This window comes from Nyctibius grandis, chromosome 29, assembly GCF_013368605.1.
Source record: "Nyctibius grandis isolate bNycGra1 chromosome 29, bNycGra1.pri, whole genome shotgun sequence".
Lineage (NCBI taxonomy): Eukaryota > Metazoa > Chordata > Aves > Nyctibiiformes > Nyctibiidae > Nyctibius > Nyctibius grandis.
The window spans coordinates 5,301,203-5,316,860 of NC_090686.1; the positions used below are offsets into that span (position 1 = coordinate 5,301,203).

General features: G+C 41.1%; 1 protein-coding gene across 3 annotated transcripts in view; it reads right to left on the reverse strand.

Moving 5' to 3' along the window:
- The window catches only part of FAM120A (family with sequence similarity 120 member A), a 57,803-nt gene that overhangs the window by 20,452 nt on the left and 21,693 nt on the right, over positions 1-15,658 (reverse strand). For 2 of the 3 annotated variants that reach the window (XM_068420025.1, XM_068420022.1), the window contains exons 6-10: positions 14,612-14,712; positions 13,510-13,793; positions 12,006-12,093; positions 8,344-8,568; positions 4,786-4,960 (exon numbers count right to left, since the gene is read on the reverse strand). In XM_068420025.1, the coding sequence (XP_068276126.1) occupies positions 4,786-4,960; positions 8,344-8,568; positions 12,006-12,093; positions 13,510-13,793; positions 14,612-14,712 (873 nt within the window). The remainder of the gene's footprint in view (positions 1-4,785; positions 4,961-8,343; positions 8,569-12,005; positions 12,094-13,509; positions 13,794-14,611; positions 14,713-15,658) is intronic. The other variant, XM_068420023.1, reaches the window with a different exon arrangement.

The following is a 15,658-nucleotide window of genomic DNA, read 5'->3' on the forward strand; positions in this document are numbered from 1 at the left end:
CTTAGAAGGGAATATTTTATGTCTACATTTTCTATCTCCAGTCCTATGTTTCAACATTCAAATGTGGTTCAAAGCTTTTAATCTGGGGATGACAACTTCCACCAGCCTACGAGGTTAAGGCCGCAGGAAGAGTACCTCAGCCTGCTCTCAATGCTGTCTTCAGTAACACCCTACCTGTAGAGATTACACTGGAGGATCCACCCCAGCTTCAAAATTTTGCAAAGGAATGGTCATTATGGAAAAGGTAACCCTGCTTCTTGCAGGATGGTTTAATAGGAAGGTCACTCCAGTGGACCGGCAAACAGTCTCCTCTCTGAAGGATGGGGATGAGGGATCACAGCTGTATCAGTTGACAAGTAACTGTAGCGCCATTCACCCAAATTTAGCATTTAATGTAACAGATGAATCAAGGACTTGTCCATATCCATTTATTTCTCCAGGGCATTTCTTCCACCTTTAATAACTCTGTACTTGAACTGCTGCCAAAACCACTGTCTTCCTCAGCTGCTGAGGATCTCTGTCCTCAGAGGAATGTTTTGTGTTTTCCTCCCAGGACTCCCACTTGGAGATAAGCAATGTCTACTCTGAAGACTCCATTACCTACAATGAACACTCAGGATCAGAGTGTGTTCAGCCTCAACGTTGCAGTGCTAATTATATGCTAATTATTGGTGGTCAATGGGACAGAGTCCAGTTGGAGGTCTGTGTCTAGCGGAGTCCCGCAAGGGTCAGTTCTGGGACCAGTTCTATTCAATATATTCATTAATGACTTGGATGAGGGAATAGAGTGCGCTGTCAGCAAGTTCGCTGATGACACAAAACTGGGAGGAGTGGCTGAGATGCCGGAAGGCTGCGCAGCCATTCAGAGAGACCTGGACAGGCTGGAAAGTTGGGCGGGGAGAAATTTAATGAAATATAACAAGGGCAAGTGTAGAGTCCTGCGTCTGGGCAAGAACAACCCCATGTACCAGTACAAGTTGGGGGCAGACCTGTTGGAGAGCAGCGTAGGGGAAAGGGACCTGGGGGTCCTAGTGGACAGCAGGATGACCATGAGCCAGCAGTGTGCCCTTGTGGCCAAGAAGGCCAATGGCATCCTGGGGTGGATTAGAAGGGGTGTGGTCAGCAGGTCGAGAGAGGTTCTCCTCCCCCTCTACTCTGCCCTGGTGAGGCCGCATCTGGAATATTGTGTCCAGTTCTGGGCCCCTCAGTTCAAGAAGGACAGGGAACTGCTAGAGAGAGTCCAGCGCAGAGCCACGAAGATGATTAAGGGGGTGGAACATCTCCCTTACGAGGAGAGGCTGAGGGAGCTGGGTCTCTTTAGCTTAGAGAAGAGGAGACTGAGGGGTGACCTCATTAATGGTTATAAATATGTAAAGGGCAAGTGTCAAGAGGATGGAGCCAGGCTCTTCTCAGTGACATCCCTTGACAGGACAAGGGGCAATGGGTGCAAGCTGGAACACAGGAGGTTCCACATAAATATGAGGAAAAACTTCTTTACGGTGAGGGTGACTGAACACTGGAACAGGCTGCCCAGAGAGAGTGTGGAGTCTCCTTCTCTGGAGACATTCAAAACCCGCCTGGACACGTTCCTGTGTGATATGGTCTAGGCAATCCTGCTCTGGCAGGGGGACTGGACTAGATGATCTTTCGAGGTCCCTTCCAATCCCTGACATTCTGTGATTCTGTGACATCTGCTTTGAACTCTACCCTCTCGACATTTTAAGGTCAATCCAAGCCAAAAGGGTCAGCATCAATCTGCATTAGGATAACCTGCTTGATAATCATGGGAATGCTGTTACAGGCTCTAAAGTCATTAGCAACAGCATCCCGCATGCTCAAGCTGTTAGAGCCCTTGTTCCTAACTACTGCTCAGGAGGGTTTGCTATTTTCTTTGCATTTTTTTTCCACAAACACGAGGTGTGAGGTACCCAACACCACTAGAAGATGAGCTAGCTAACGCAGATTAACCAAACCTCATTTTTAACCTTATAATCTTTACTGACAGCACAGCTTGAGCTAAGCATGCTTGATTTCGCTGAAGGGCTACTGCCCAAGGTACAGCTTGCCTTTTGGCAGGAACAGCATCAGCTGAAGGCACCCTTGATGGAGAACAGTACATCGCAAGGTGGCGAGGCTTAAAATAACAAACCTTTGGATCCACCCAGGAGTTATGACAGCTTGTACCAGTGTGCATTTTTCCAGAGTGGAAAAGGGACATGGTTTCATCTACATGTATGTATTTATCAGAACATGGGAAATAACCCGTTTCCGAGCTTGAAAGGAAAAGCAAGTCAGACACTGGGTTTCCATCCCCTCAGAAGGAAGGGCAGCGCAGCCAACGCTGTGCCCTTGGCAGCAAAAGCACAACCGAGAACTTTGTGATTCAGCTTTCCATATCCTCTGGGAGCAGACACGAGGACGTGTACAGCAAAGGCATTACTTAGCAGACGATTATCGCTGAAGAACCCCACTGACTACCTCCTCCACCAGATCTGCTGTTTTTATTGGCTTTTCAACTACATAAAAATCATGATTTAAGAGACAGGAAATCATCCATTTTATGAAAGATCCCTTATCCTGCTGTCTACATATTTAGTAATAATACTGACATGTCAGTTTATTATGTATTTTTCATAGCCTCCTATAACCCTCACAGGCAATATACTTGCAAATTATTCATGAACAATTATTATGTTGCCAGTGTTATGGTTTGGACAACAAAAATGACAGGATTTTAGGTATTAATATATTCATTACCTCTCCACATAAATCTTAATGGCAATATATTTCTTTAGAAATTAATTTCTTCATTCTCTTAACATCTCTTAATTCTTAAATTTTCTCTTAATTGTCTTAATTGCTGTGTTTCATAACTTACTCATTTTTGAGAGCAGCAAAAAAATTAAGCCACTGAAGGAGAATCAGCATCGCTAGTTCATTTTCTGGGTCCTCAGGAAAGTTAGCAAGGGCTAACGAGTGTGATTGATCGATCTGAGAAATCTGCTCTTGCTGCTTAGGACACTTTGCATCTTGCACAGCCTGCCCAGTTCTTGCTACTTTGTAAGAGAGGTGACCAGAATAAATGTGTTCCTGCAACACAGCCCTTCCAAGCCACATGCTTGCATCTGAGCTCAAATCCGCCTTTACTGGCACTGTCAGCTCCGCAGTGAAGCAACTAACTTTTGGGCAGAAGTTCAAATGTTTTGTTTCTTGGTTTGTTTTTTTTTTTTTAAGAGCATGGTCAGTCCTAAGACAGAAGTAGGTCAGTAGCTGAATGTGTCCTGCAGCAAGATCTGCTGGAGCTCCTGTAACTAAACCAAGTTAGCAGCAGTGTTCTTAGCCTCCATTGAGAATAAACCTCTGAAAAGCAGTATAAATGAACAGAAAAACAGAGATTATACAGGTTTCCCCAGCAGCCTACAGAGAACACTCTAGGTTTACAAGACAAAAACATTCTGAAAACTGAAGCAAACCTGCAGCACTCAGCTACTTCACCGCTACTAACGCTGTAGTACACTTTCAAGGACACAAGTCCAATGAGAATAAATGAATACTGCAAATAACGTCACTATTTTAATCCTGAAATAACCTTGTAACCTGAAATACTACTATGCTGTGTGAGTTTAAAGAATTCAGAAGTCTGTGACAATGTGTGCTGAGATACTATTCAAGCAGGGCAAATAACAGATTTTAATCCCCAGATTAAAATCACAGATATTAATTCCCACAAATTAACTGGCTAAGATAAACAGGTTTTAAACATTGTTGCAAGATTGTTGTCTTCACTATGAACGTACAAAAACACTTCACAATTAAAAATGGGAAGAGAAAAGGGATTGAACATAAAGTTTACAACTGATTCTTATTTTTATCCTTTTACAGATGAAGACTGAATGATGCTTTCATACATTCTAAATGTCTGATTCTTAAATTTACTCTAATGACAGCAGACTCCTACATATAAATGCTTCTGCTGCTGCTGCCATTCACTTGATGCTTCACCATTCCTTTAACCTTTTTAAGATGCTACTGTAAAGTTCAGTCATTTCCTCGTACACATTTCATTATAAGAAAAACACTCTAGAATGAGGAGGTTGAATTTTCTGGAATGACAGGGATTCCTGGAAACAGAAGACTTAAAAAGACAACTTCCAGATTAATATGAAGATTAACATTCATCCCTCTGAATTAGCAAAAGGATCTTTCGACAAGTCTGTCTGCAAAATTTCATCTGTCTTCACCCAGGTCTACCCTTACTTACATTACACTTGACTTCTGCGGATTTTAAACCGAGTTTTTATATGCCAATACCTGAAAGATATTTGAGAGTTGCAAATTTCACCGAAGCACATTTAATTACACATTTGGGAAGAGAGGGTAAGTTAACAAATGCACCTCTCCTTTTTGAAAAAAGGACACAAATTTGTACACCTATGCACACAGCAGAAGTTTCCTACAGTCAAGTTCTGCCATATACTATGAAAATTACATCACAAATTGGCATTATTGCTGCAAGCCTGAGAGCAGCTTGAACACACGTTTTAAAAAACAAACCCCAGAGCTTGCTTAGAAATGGTAACGTTTATAGTTCTTGAACTACCACAGGAAATAAAATTTCAAATTAACACCTTTTTCTATTATCCATGGGATCAAGTGAGCCATAAATTCCTCCAGTGTTAGCCACGCTGAAATCTTAGCAACTATTCTCATTCAAATCACGGTACAAATGGAAATGAAAACATAGCAAAGGGAAGAGGAATAAAGAATGGATTCCACAGTACATACATTCTGGTGGAAGTCTGTTCTTTCTAAAAGCGAGTCTCTCAGTTTTCTTTCTGCTTTCTGCCAAACTAAACAGGACTCCGTAAACATACTGACGAACTGGCCTATAAAGGAGAGCAGCAGGAGGCAGGTCTTTGTTGGCTTCATCTTCTATAGAAACGGCAATTTTGATTTCACCCTTTTGCATGAAAGAAAGGAGAAAAACACGACACGTTATAGGGAACAGAAAGTATGTAGCTATGCATGGGAACTCAGTCCAGCTCCAGTATAAATCTGTGATTCAGCAGTAATATGGACCTTAGGTGTGTGAAGGTAACACCAGAGAAGGATTACCCTACAATCTACTTGCTTTCCTCCAGTAGTCTCCAGGCTCTGATTATCCCTGTTGCTTTTCTCTTTCTCTTCTCCACCACACACCTTTTTTTCTTTTTGCCAGGACTATCTGTAGGTGAGGATTACCTACATATGGATCTTCAAATATGGGCACTTTGAAGAGTGAAATAGCACACATGAAAACGCAGTGATGCGCTTTTAGACAGTCAAAGCACATTTGAAGCTGATCTAGATTTCAGTTAGTTATATTAAAAAATATTTGTGCTGTCTAAAAACACCAGTCTGACTTTTTGGTGCAAGGATTTGAAACAGTATTGAGGACTCACTGTAAAAAATATACATTATGAGAAGACCTGGTCAAAAAATCATAAATGGGAATTACATAAATAAGGTTGGTTTTGAATGTACATAAACAAAGCTTTAGCATTTTATACTTTTTCAGAAAAACACATGAAAGACCCTTCCACCATTCCCTCTCAAAACAGCAGCAACATTCTATGTTTTCTGTGTCTGCGCATCCAACCATGGTAAGATTTTCTTGGAAAATGAGTGACTTCACGGCGTTCCTCCCAAATATCAGCCTTTGTTTTCAACACCGACAAGCAAGCGCTTCCTTTTGCTGCTTTCACTTAAAAAACATTTAAACTGTTCCAGTAACAAATACTGTAGGTGACATCTTGGCATGATCACATCAGGATATTGTCAGGTTTAACTCAGACCACGCTACTTTAGGTATAAGGTATGTCTAAAAGGTCTCTCTCATACATAACAACAACATAATTAGGAACACCTCCACGTGCCAATTTCGAACGAATCCCATAATTATACAATTATAATTATGGTCCATACTTGTTCAAAAGCATTTCAGATAGTGGGGAAAGAAAAACATTCTTAAGTAGTACTGGTTTATTTTTTATGCAGCCATCTCTCGATTGAGGGGTTTTTTCCTCTGTTGGGAGTGGACTTCTCAAATGCAGGGGTTTAATTAGTTTCCTTCTATTGTGAGATATGATACATCAAGTTGGGTGGGAGTGTTGATCTGCTGGAGGGTAGGAAGGCTCTGCAGAGGGACCTGGACAGGCTGGATCGATGGGCTGAGGCCACTGTGTGAAGTTCAACAAGGCTCAGTGTCGGGTCCTGCACTTGGGGCACAACAACCCCACGCACCGCTACAGGCTGGCGGAGGAGTGGCTGGAAAGTGCCTGGTGGGAAAGGACCTGGGGGCGCTGGTCGATGGCCGGCTGAATGTGAACCAGCAGTGTGCCCAGGTGGCCAAGAAGGCCACCAGCATCCTGGCTTGTATCAGCACTAGTGTGGCCAGCAGGACTAGGGCAGAGATCGTCCCCCTGTGCTCAGCACTGGTGAGGCCACATCTCGAATCCTGTGTTCAGTTTTGGGCCCCTCATGACAAGAAAGACCTTGAGGGGCTGAAGCGAGTCCAGAGAAGGGCAACAGAGCTGGTGAAGGGTCTGGAGCACAAGTGTGATGAGGAGCGGCTGAGGGACCTGGGGGGGTTTAGCCTGGAGAAAAGGAGGCTGAGGGGAGACCTTCTCACTCTGTGCAACTGCCTGAAAGGAAGGTGTAGCGAGGGGGGGGGGTCAGGCTTTTCTCCCAAGTAACAAGTGACAGGATGAGAGGAAATGGCCTCAAGTTGTGCCAGGGGAGGTTTAGATTGGAGATCAGGGACAATTTCTTCACCAAAAGGCTTGTCAAGCATTGGAACAGGCTGCCCAGGGAAGCAGTGGAGTCACCATCCTTGGAGGGATTTAAAAGCCATGTAGATGTGGTGCTGAGGGACATCATTAGTGGTGGCCTTGGCAGCGTTATGTTTACAGTTGGACTTGCTGATCTTAAAGGTCTTTTCCAACCTAAATGATTCTATGATTAAACATCAAGTAGTATTTAAATGTACTAAGAATATTTTGCTATGTAAAGTGTGAAAGAACTGGTATCGATGGTCTTCATACACCTTTTGATTCTCCTCCACTTTTCTCTGATAAAGAAGTGTAAGAACATGACAGCAATACAAGCTATGGTGCAAAACAAACACATGGGGAACAGGAAATCCAAACCTCACCCTTGATGCAGAAACTTTTCTTTTATGGATTTCAGATCCCCACCTATGGTCCTGATTGTCCTGAAGCGGATTTTTAAGATGAACAGAAGCTAACAGGAATGTGGACAGTGCCATTTCGCTCGATGCTGTACAAATACGTACACTGAATGGGTCTGATGTATGAGAACCAGCACTAAGCGTTTTGATTGCTAAAGAGAAGATTAAAGTTGTCGTGTTCTGGGATTCTTCTGTTTGCATTTAGAAGAAACGATGAACTTCTACCTTTTGAGACTAGATCAGGTGAAATACAGAGTTGTGCAGGGACACCACTGCTCTGGCTCCTTCCCGCTTCAACACACAGCAGAATTCAGCAGCTTCCAGACACACCGAAGCAGGTTATCACTGCCTGTTTCTGTAAGAAGCTCTCCCATTGCTTTTCAAGGTACCCTCATGTGGCCATTCAGGTAGATTTTTTTACTGGTCACATCGAGCAGACACAGAGTCCTAGGGCTGTGTGAAAATGCTTGCAGCTTACGTGGGATCTGAAGGCTAGCACATAAAATAGCCAAACCAAAACCAAAAAGCCACCAGAAATATTCTGCCAAACTAAAATGAACAAGAATTCACAACATCATTGAGTTCATCTATAACTACATTTCAGGATTATACAGAAGGGATTTCTTACAGCTGCTGTTTCTACCAGGGATGGGAAGGATCAGATTGTGAGGGAAAACAATCGAAGTATTTTTGAACACTGAAAATAGAAAAGACTTGGCACAGACACCACAGCACATATGCAGGAGTTTTTCGATGGAAATGGACTCTATATAAAAACACACACATATATACATGCACACACAGACAGACATATACACACACGCATAGATATAAAAATATCTACATATATTCAGGAAAAATGATTAATTTTGTAAGCAAAATTAATCTAATTACGGTCTAATTACAGTCATCTCATATTTATTGGAACAATATAGTACCAGACCAGATCAGTGGTTAGAAAACAGGGGAAAAAAATTGTTAGAAGCACTAAAAATGGAACAAAACTCAAAGCACTAAAAAGGATGTAAATTTGTGATACTCTTTAGCCAGAAATGCAAGTGCAATTATCTTTACAGAATCATTATTTCACAGTATATAATTTTACAACGCCATACCTTGGTTAGGACATGAAAGATGTAGGGATACATTAACCCCTTCTTGTGCCTGTGTTCTGCCACTCTTAATACTTCAGGTGCTACGGGAGGTAATGGAGGGGTAGTAATATCCATGTGGTTTCTGGTGGGCATTGACAACAGGCATGGGATCTGTGGGTTACTGGTTTGATTCCCTTTGACTTCAGCTGCCTGACTTCCCGGAGAAGCACTAGAGGAACCTTCTGCCTGTAACAGAACACACAAAACAAAGTGCTTTTGAATGTGTACAGAAACGTACCAGGAGATCAGCCAAGAGAAACTGCAAATTTCCTTCTTCACCCACAATGAAAATAGTAAATCTTCACGTCATGTTGTATCAGTATGTAGAATACACTATCCAAAGCTGGCTAAAAGATTTTCAGAAAATGTAAACTTTCAGCCACTGCTTGCTCACAGCAGCAAATTACTGAAAAATAAATATTATGGTAAAGCTTTAACTTATTAACAGCAACAGGAATTCTTATTTTCTGTAATTGTTAATTGCACAATACAGGAGGGGCACTGATGACCTCTTAATGAAATGTGAATGACCTCTTAACTAAGTATTTCCAAGATACTACCAACTAAATGGGTTAATTGACAGTGACAAAGTCTATAATTTATCTAGATTTCCATCAACACATCCGTTCTCAGTTTGCATTTCTAAATGAAGCAGGAAAAACCATATAGTTCAATTTATAGACATTTAAAAGAGATAGTGTCTGAACTCAGAAGCCTTGTAAATGTTTTCTTGGGCCTTTTTTTGTTGTTTTTTTTTTTAAACATAAAATCCTTTTGTCTGAGAAGACTGTAAGAGAAAATGGCTACATTTTCTGACTGCAAGATTATAAATTGGCGTTTTATTCCATTTCTAGAAATGTAGTTCATAAATTTATAGGAAAAACATGATGCATAAAAATACACTGTAAACCTCCCAGTGAATAAACCTTTTGTAAGCACTCATGTTGTATCTCTCACAGCTACTACCAAAAAAAGCAGAGTTCATTCCTAAAAACCCTTGTCTTCAAAACTGAAAGCTCTTTTTAGCTTGAGTTCATACTAGTTATGTGCCTATAAACTATTACAGTAATATTAAAAACTTCTGAGACTGAAATTTGATTTGTTCACTTGATGATACATGAGTATTTTCACAATTTGTGTGAAAATTTCACATGCTTCATACGATTTAAAAGCAAAGCTGAAACAGAAATGGCCAAAGCCACGAAATCCCACACAATAAGTAACATAAAAAATAGGCCCAAACAAGCTCAGCTTATTCACTTCAGGCTCTTATGAAAAATACAAACCTGGATGTAAAACCCAAAAAAACCCTACACAACCTCACAAACCTTCTATACAAAGGTGTATGTTGGTAAAACCATGCTCTAGCAAAATATCAAAGTGGCAACGTTATTTTCAGATTACATTTTAAACACACGACCGGGGAGGATGTTACTGAAAGATTATATTTTAGAGTTGGTAATCCAGACCTCATTTTCTTTATAAAAATGAAAATATACAGAAGAAATGGTTAAAACCTGTAAAGCAGGACACTTCTAACACAATATACTAATACACAATGTTTTTATAAACACGTGAGCTATCATAGCTCTATTAAATCTGTACTATATTATCAAATATTTCTTCACCAGTTTAAAGATTTTTGTCCCTGTATCCTTCTACCTCAAGAACTAGAAGTCAGTGATACTGGAGCACAAAGAGAAGTTTGCGATCACTGGGGGCATGGAGGGAAGAAGACAAAAAAAACCAAACAATAGCAATGCTTTCCCTGTTTGCACTAGCCAGGCTCTTCCTGGATCTGCTCCAGCGATACTCAAACACCTAAGCTGAGGACCTACCACAGTTAAAAGTGTTTTTTTTTCCTTTAGTAATATCCATCCACCCAAATGAGATGAGCATACCTTTGTCTGGTGTAATCACACAGTGAGACAACCACAAGCAATAAATTTTGACATTTAAGTCAAGCGAAAGGAGTGCCAGGATTGCTGCTACCTGTCTGATCTCTGCTAGATTTGCAGCACTTTAAATTACCTCAGGAATTCACACAGCTCATTCAGTTGAAATCTTCAGAAAATATTTTTTTTTAATCATTAATATACACCTCTCTAGGAAATGAGTTCATCTACAAAGTGTGCTCATCATCCTCCCTGTCACGCTCAACAGATGCAACTGCCTTCTCCCGCTACTGAAGCGGTTTGACATTAAAAATAAATAGGCAAGTAAAACTCACAATATTAAATTGAATGCATTTCAGTTGGACTGCACACATACATTTCTTGGAGAGTTTAACCTGTTTACACAGCTCTAATTCAGCACGTATGAAGCCAGGCAGAGCAGACCCGCTGTGCAGCGTGTCCCACCCGCCCATCGCCCAGCTCTGGGGGAGGCACCGCTGCTGCTCTGGCTGCTCCCTGCCTGCCTCCCTCCTCTGCAGGGCTGGGACGCACCGGGCATCACACACGGCCCGTAAGACAGAGGAGAAAGGAATGTAATAGGTCAAATCATCTTTTGCATCTGGTGACTAATCTGCAGGCAGATACAGTTATCATACGGGGCGTAGCCTGCAAAAATAATAACCACTGATGGATGAGATCATCAGCTTGATATTTTAAGCACAAAGCCCAAGTTTACTGGAATTTCTATGCCAAAAGGCACAGGGAAAATGTTCTGTTTGTCTACAGTGTAACTCGTGATTGGGGTTTTTTTCATACCAAATTAACAGTTGGTGTACAGTTCCACGACAAAGATGCAGAGATATTAAGTGCAAACGCTTTCAGTGTTCTTTCCAAACGCGGTTCAGACTTGGAATACAGATCATCACACTCTAAATTTGACAATGGTTTTAAATCTTGAAGAAATTTAATAGAATCACAAAATCAACCAGGTTGGAAGAGCCCTCTGGGATCATCGAGTCCAACCATTGCCCTGACACCACCATGTCAACTAGACCATGGCACTAAGTGCCATGTCCAGGCTTTTCTTAAACACCTCCAGAGATGGGGACTCCACCACCTTCCCGGGCAGCCCCTTCCAATGTCTAATAACCCTTTCTGATAGGATAATAGGATAATGTTAAATCTTTATCAAGGGCTTACTTACCCCATCCCTACTTCGTATATATTCTAACTAGTCCCACAGAGCTACTTTAATATGTCTTATGTGAAATTCATACCAGGCGGTTATAAAGGACTTCTACTCCTCAGCTGAGCTTTAATACACCTATAAGGGTCTGTGGTTAACATTGAAATGTAGGTTATATGACATGGACTCAAGCCACGGACACTTAGACTGCTGTACTCCTTAGTAAAAATCAAAATAATACTGTAACCACAGAAGTATCTAAGGATGTGATTGTTAGCTAAGGAGTAAACTAGTTTATTGGTTTCTACTTTATATCTAGTATTTTCTAACACATCCTATTTAATTTTCATTTTTATGTATATGCTACGATATTCCTTGGAAAACTTCTTATTGTACTTTAAAGCTGTTGTTTTGTAATTCGCAAAAATGTGTAAAAGTTTACACTAAATCCTACAGATCAATATTGAAAATTCTACTCAGAGTTTGCTGTAAAGCTTTAATACAAACTAATCAATTGTGATGTTTGGAACTTAAGGAATTACCTTTGTTTGGTCTCCCAGCTCTCCACGCGGTTGACTTTCTGCCTGGGTTCCTGTCTTTTCCCAGCCTATTTTGTTCCCACTGACATGGCTGAAGGATAACAAAGAAAAACCTCGTATTAAAGGGCTGTTTAAGATACACTGGGATAAATCCTTGGTGACTGTTTCTGGAACTATGGGCCAGAGACTCTGATTTTAAGGGATGCTATGTATCCGAAACACCAGTTTGTAGAAGTCTTGAAGAGACTTTGATGTCAACATTTATTCATTTACACTATGTCAACATTTGGATTGTATTTAAAAGCTGTATATTACAATGACTGAACAATGCTCATGCAAGAAAAAAATTTTGATTCAACTTCAAATATTTGTCACTACGCCAAGTAATTGCCCTCAATTAGAAGACTATGTCTCCAAACTGCGATAAAAATGACAGTGTGTGGATTTCAGTTTCTAAATTTATTCAAAATTTATTGCATAAAATGCGTAAGGCAACACTATAACAAATGCTGAAAAATATCTTCTGTTGTTTTTTCCAAAGCAGGTACATTTCCAGTTCTACACTGCATGGAAGCCACGCAAACTTACTTGATTTACTAAGCAAAACACACATTTAAAGTTGACAGACTGCATCAAAAAAGCCAAGGCCAAGCCATCATGCGTAATTGTAGACACATTGAGAATTTAACACCCAGTAGTAACATACTATTACACACAACCCCAGACTTTCAGAGGCAATCACAGAGCTGCTAAAGCCCCAGGCTTTGATTCTCACACATCAGCCACTCCACCCAACAAGACAAAGGTAAACACAAACTGCCTCTGTTCACATTTCCTTTTTGTAGGTCAGGAAGCAGCAATTAAAGGAAAGTCCGCACAACTTTATTGCCAAGGACAGAGATACGATCTGGTGAAGTCAGAAATACTTCTGCAGTGAACAAGGCACATTAGTAGAACAGAGCAAACCCAATTTCACTGCTGCTTTGTTCCACACAGCCTGTCCATGAGGGCTCTCAAGGCACTGTCCTGAACAGTGACCTCCTGACATTCACACCAGGTTTCTTTGCAAAGCTGCATTATCCCAAAATCTAAGAAGTGTAAACACCACAAATTCAGTGAAGTTTCATAGTTTTTAGCTACTGAAATTTTAATGAATTATACTGTGAAGGAGAAATATTTCTTTTATACAAAGTAAAGAACTCGAAGGCTTTATGACATTTACCAAAATCTCACTCTCTCCTCCTTTTAATAAAACATAAGGGCAGGAGTGGAAAAACACCCAGCATTATTTAGGTTTGGATTTCTGCTTGTTAAGGAACGAGGTGACTACAGTGAATCATGGATGTGTTTGCAGTCATAGTGACCTAAAACTATTTTTTGAAGGTCTACCATATCACTTATTTGCAGATTTCTTACTCTCCTACTTTCAGGATACTGGAGAACGATTTTGGAAGTAAATTTATTTTAACAGAAGCCAAGTAAGAAAACATCCTCATGAAAAACTTACTTCACTGCACCTCCATTGCCTTCATCATTGTCGGAGGATGAAGATGTAGAAGAGGCAGGAAAATAGGTTGAATCCACATGGTTAGGGCTCCCACTCTGAGCTGGATTTATGGGAGAGGATCGTTCATACAATGGTGTATGTTTTCCTTCATGAGGAATGTTACTGTAGTTGTTCTGCTCAGAAAGACTTTTTCCACCTGTTTCCAAGGTGATGGCTGGCTCAGAGAGACTGTATGGGTATGGACCCTGACCTTGGGCCCCACCCTGATTGGACATCTGCTGGGCCTAAAAGAAAGTGATCTTTCTTAAGTGAAAATAACAACAAGGCTTTTCTTCTACAACAAAATCCATTATTTAATCAAGTGGCACTTTCCAAATGTACACGTTAAATCTCAGCCATCTTGGACATCCACAAAAATTGTTCTACCAGAGTCTGTAGCATCACTATAGTTCCAGACTGATTTTTTAGCATGGGCGTTCACTGATGAAGTTAAGATACACCTTTCCCACCCAGATTTTAATTTGATGAGCACAAAATCAATCAGGTTGGAAGAGCCCTCTGGGATCATCAAGTCCAACCATTGCCCTGACACCACCATGTCAACTAGACCAGGGCACTAAGTGCCATGTCCAGTCTCTTCTTAAACACCTCCAGGGATGGTGACTCCACCACCTCCCTGGGCAGCCCCTTCCAATGGCTAATGACCCTTTCTGAGAAGAAATGCTTCCTAATGTCCAACCTGAACCTCCCCTGGCGAAGCTTGAGGCTGTGTCCTCTTGTCCTATCGCTAGTTGTCTGGGAGAAGAGGCCGACTCCCACTGCGCTACAACCTTCCTTCAGGTAGTTGTAGACTGCACTAAGGTCACCTCTGAGCCTCCTCTTCTCCAGGCTAAACACCCCCAGCTCCCTCAGCCGTTCCTCGGAGGTCAGACCCTCCAGACCCTTCCCCAGCTTGGTCGCCCTCCTCTGGACTCGCTCCAACACCTCAACATCTTTCTTGAAGTGTGGGGCCCAGAACTGGACACAGGATTCAAGGTGCGGCCTCACCAGTGCCGAGCACAGGAGGTTTCTCCCAAGGAGAAGGGCAAAGGGCTATACTTACCACAGGTTTTGCTTGTAGTGAGGTCTGTGGAATGTTAAGCATCTGAGAAGGAACATATGGTGGCACTATCCCAGGCATACCAAACTGATTTGGTCTGGCTGCTGTATTGCAAACAGGGAGGAGGGGAAAGAAAGAAAAAAAAAACCCAAGAAAAAAACCCAAACACTCATGAAAACATTCACTATTTGACACAAACGTTACCTTTTTTATCCTTTTGCTCCTATGGTTTATTTATTCTTGTTCTGTTAGCATTACAGTTGTCTAGTATGTCTTTAAGTCAGTTTTATTCCTTTTCGCCTTTTAATAAAAATACTTTGTAGCTTGTGAAGTCTATTTTACTCATCTCACTTTCTCTCAGTTCTTTGTACCTCTCATCACTGCACATTCCTATTCTACCTGGGAATCAAAGGAAGCTTAAAAGAAAAAAAGCCCAAGAGATGTGATAATGAAGAAGCCAGCAAAAGCAGTGTCACACAGACACAATGCTGGCACTTTCTAGCATTTGAATATTTGGCCTAGAGTAGCATTAATGCCCTTTAATGAAGGTTTTTGAATGTAAATAAAGACACGCCACCCCCCAAAAAAGAGAAGGAAAAAATCTGTATTAGTGTACCAGTATGGTAACTGAAAATCTTTAGAAAATTTCAGCTCAAATTATGTTTTAGTGTTAAGAATGATGTATGTGTAGTAAATCCTGTGATCACACAGTTAATCTGTAAGCCTTGAGAATAACCTGCAATGCCAGAACAATTCATGGCTGCAATTTAAGCAGGTATGTTATGACATCAAAAATGGAAGACTACACATAAAGGGATTTCTAAAGCATGTCAGGTAAATCCAGTGAGAAACGGGAAATATATTTTAAGGAATAGAAATAGAAACTGTCTTCATAATTGGAACCGGTCACCAGATTTCAGTTGTTTACAGCACCACACTCTCCAGTGTCCTTATGCTAGAACCAATGTGGCAATAGCTAAGAGGAAAATCAGTCCAGGTTGTTCTCCTCTTTTTGGGGAAAGAACATAACATGTACCCTACGAAAATCTT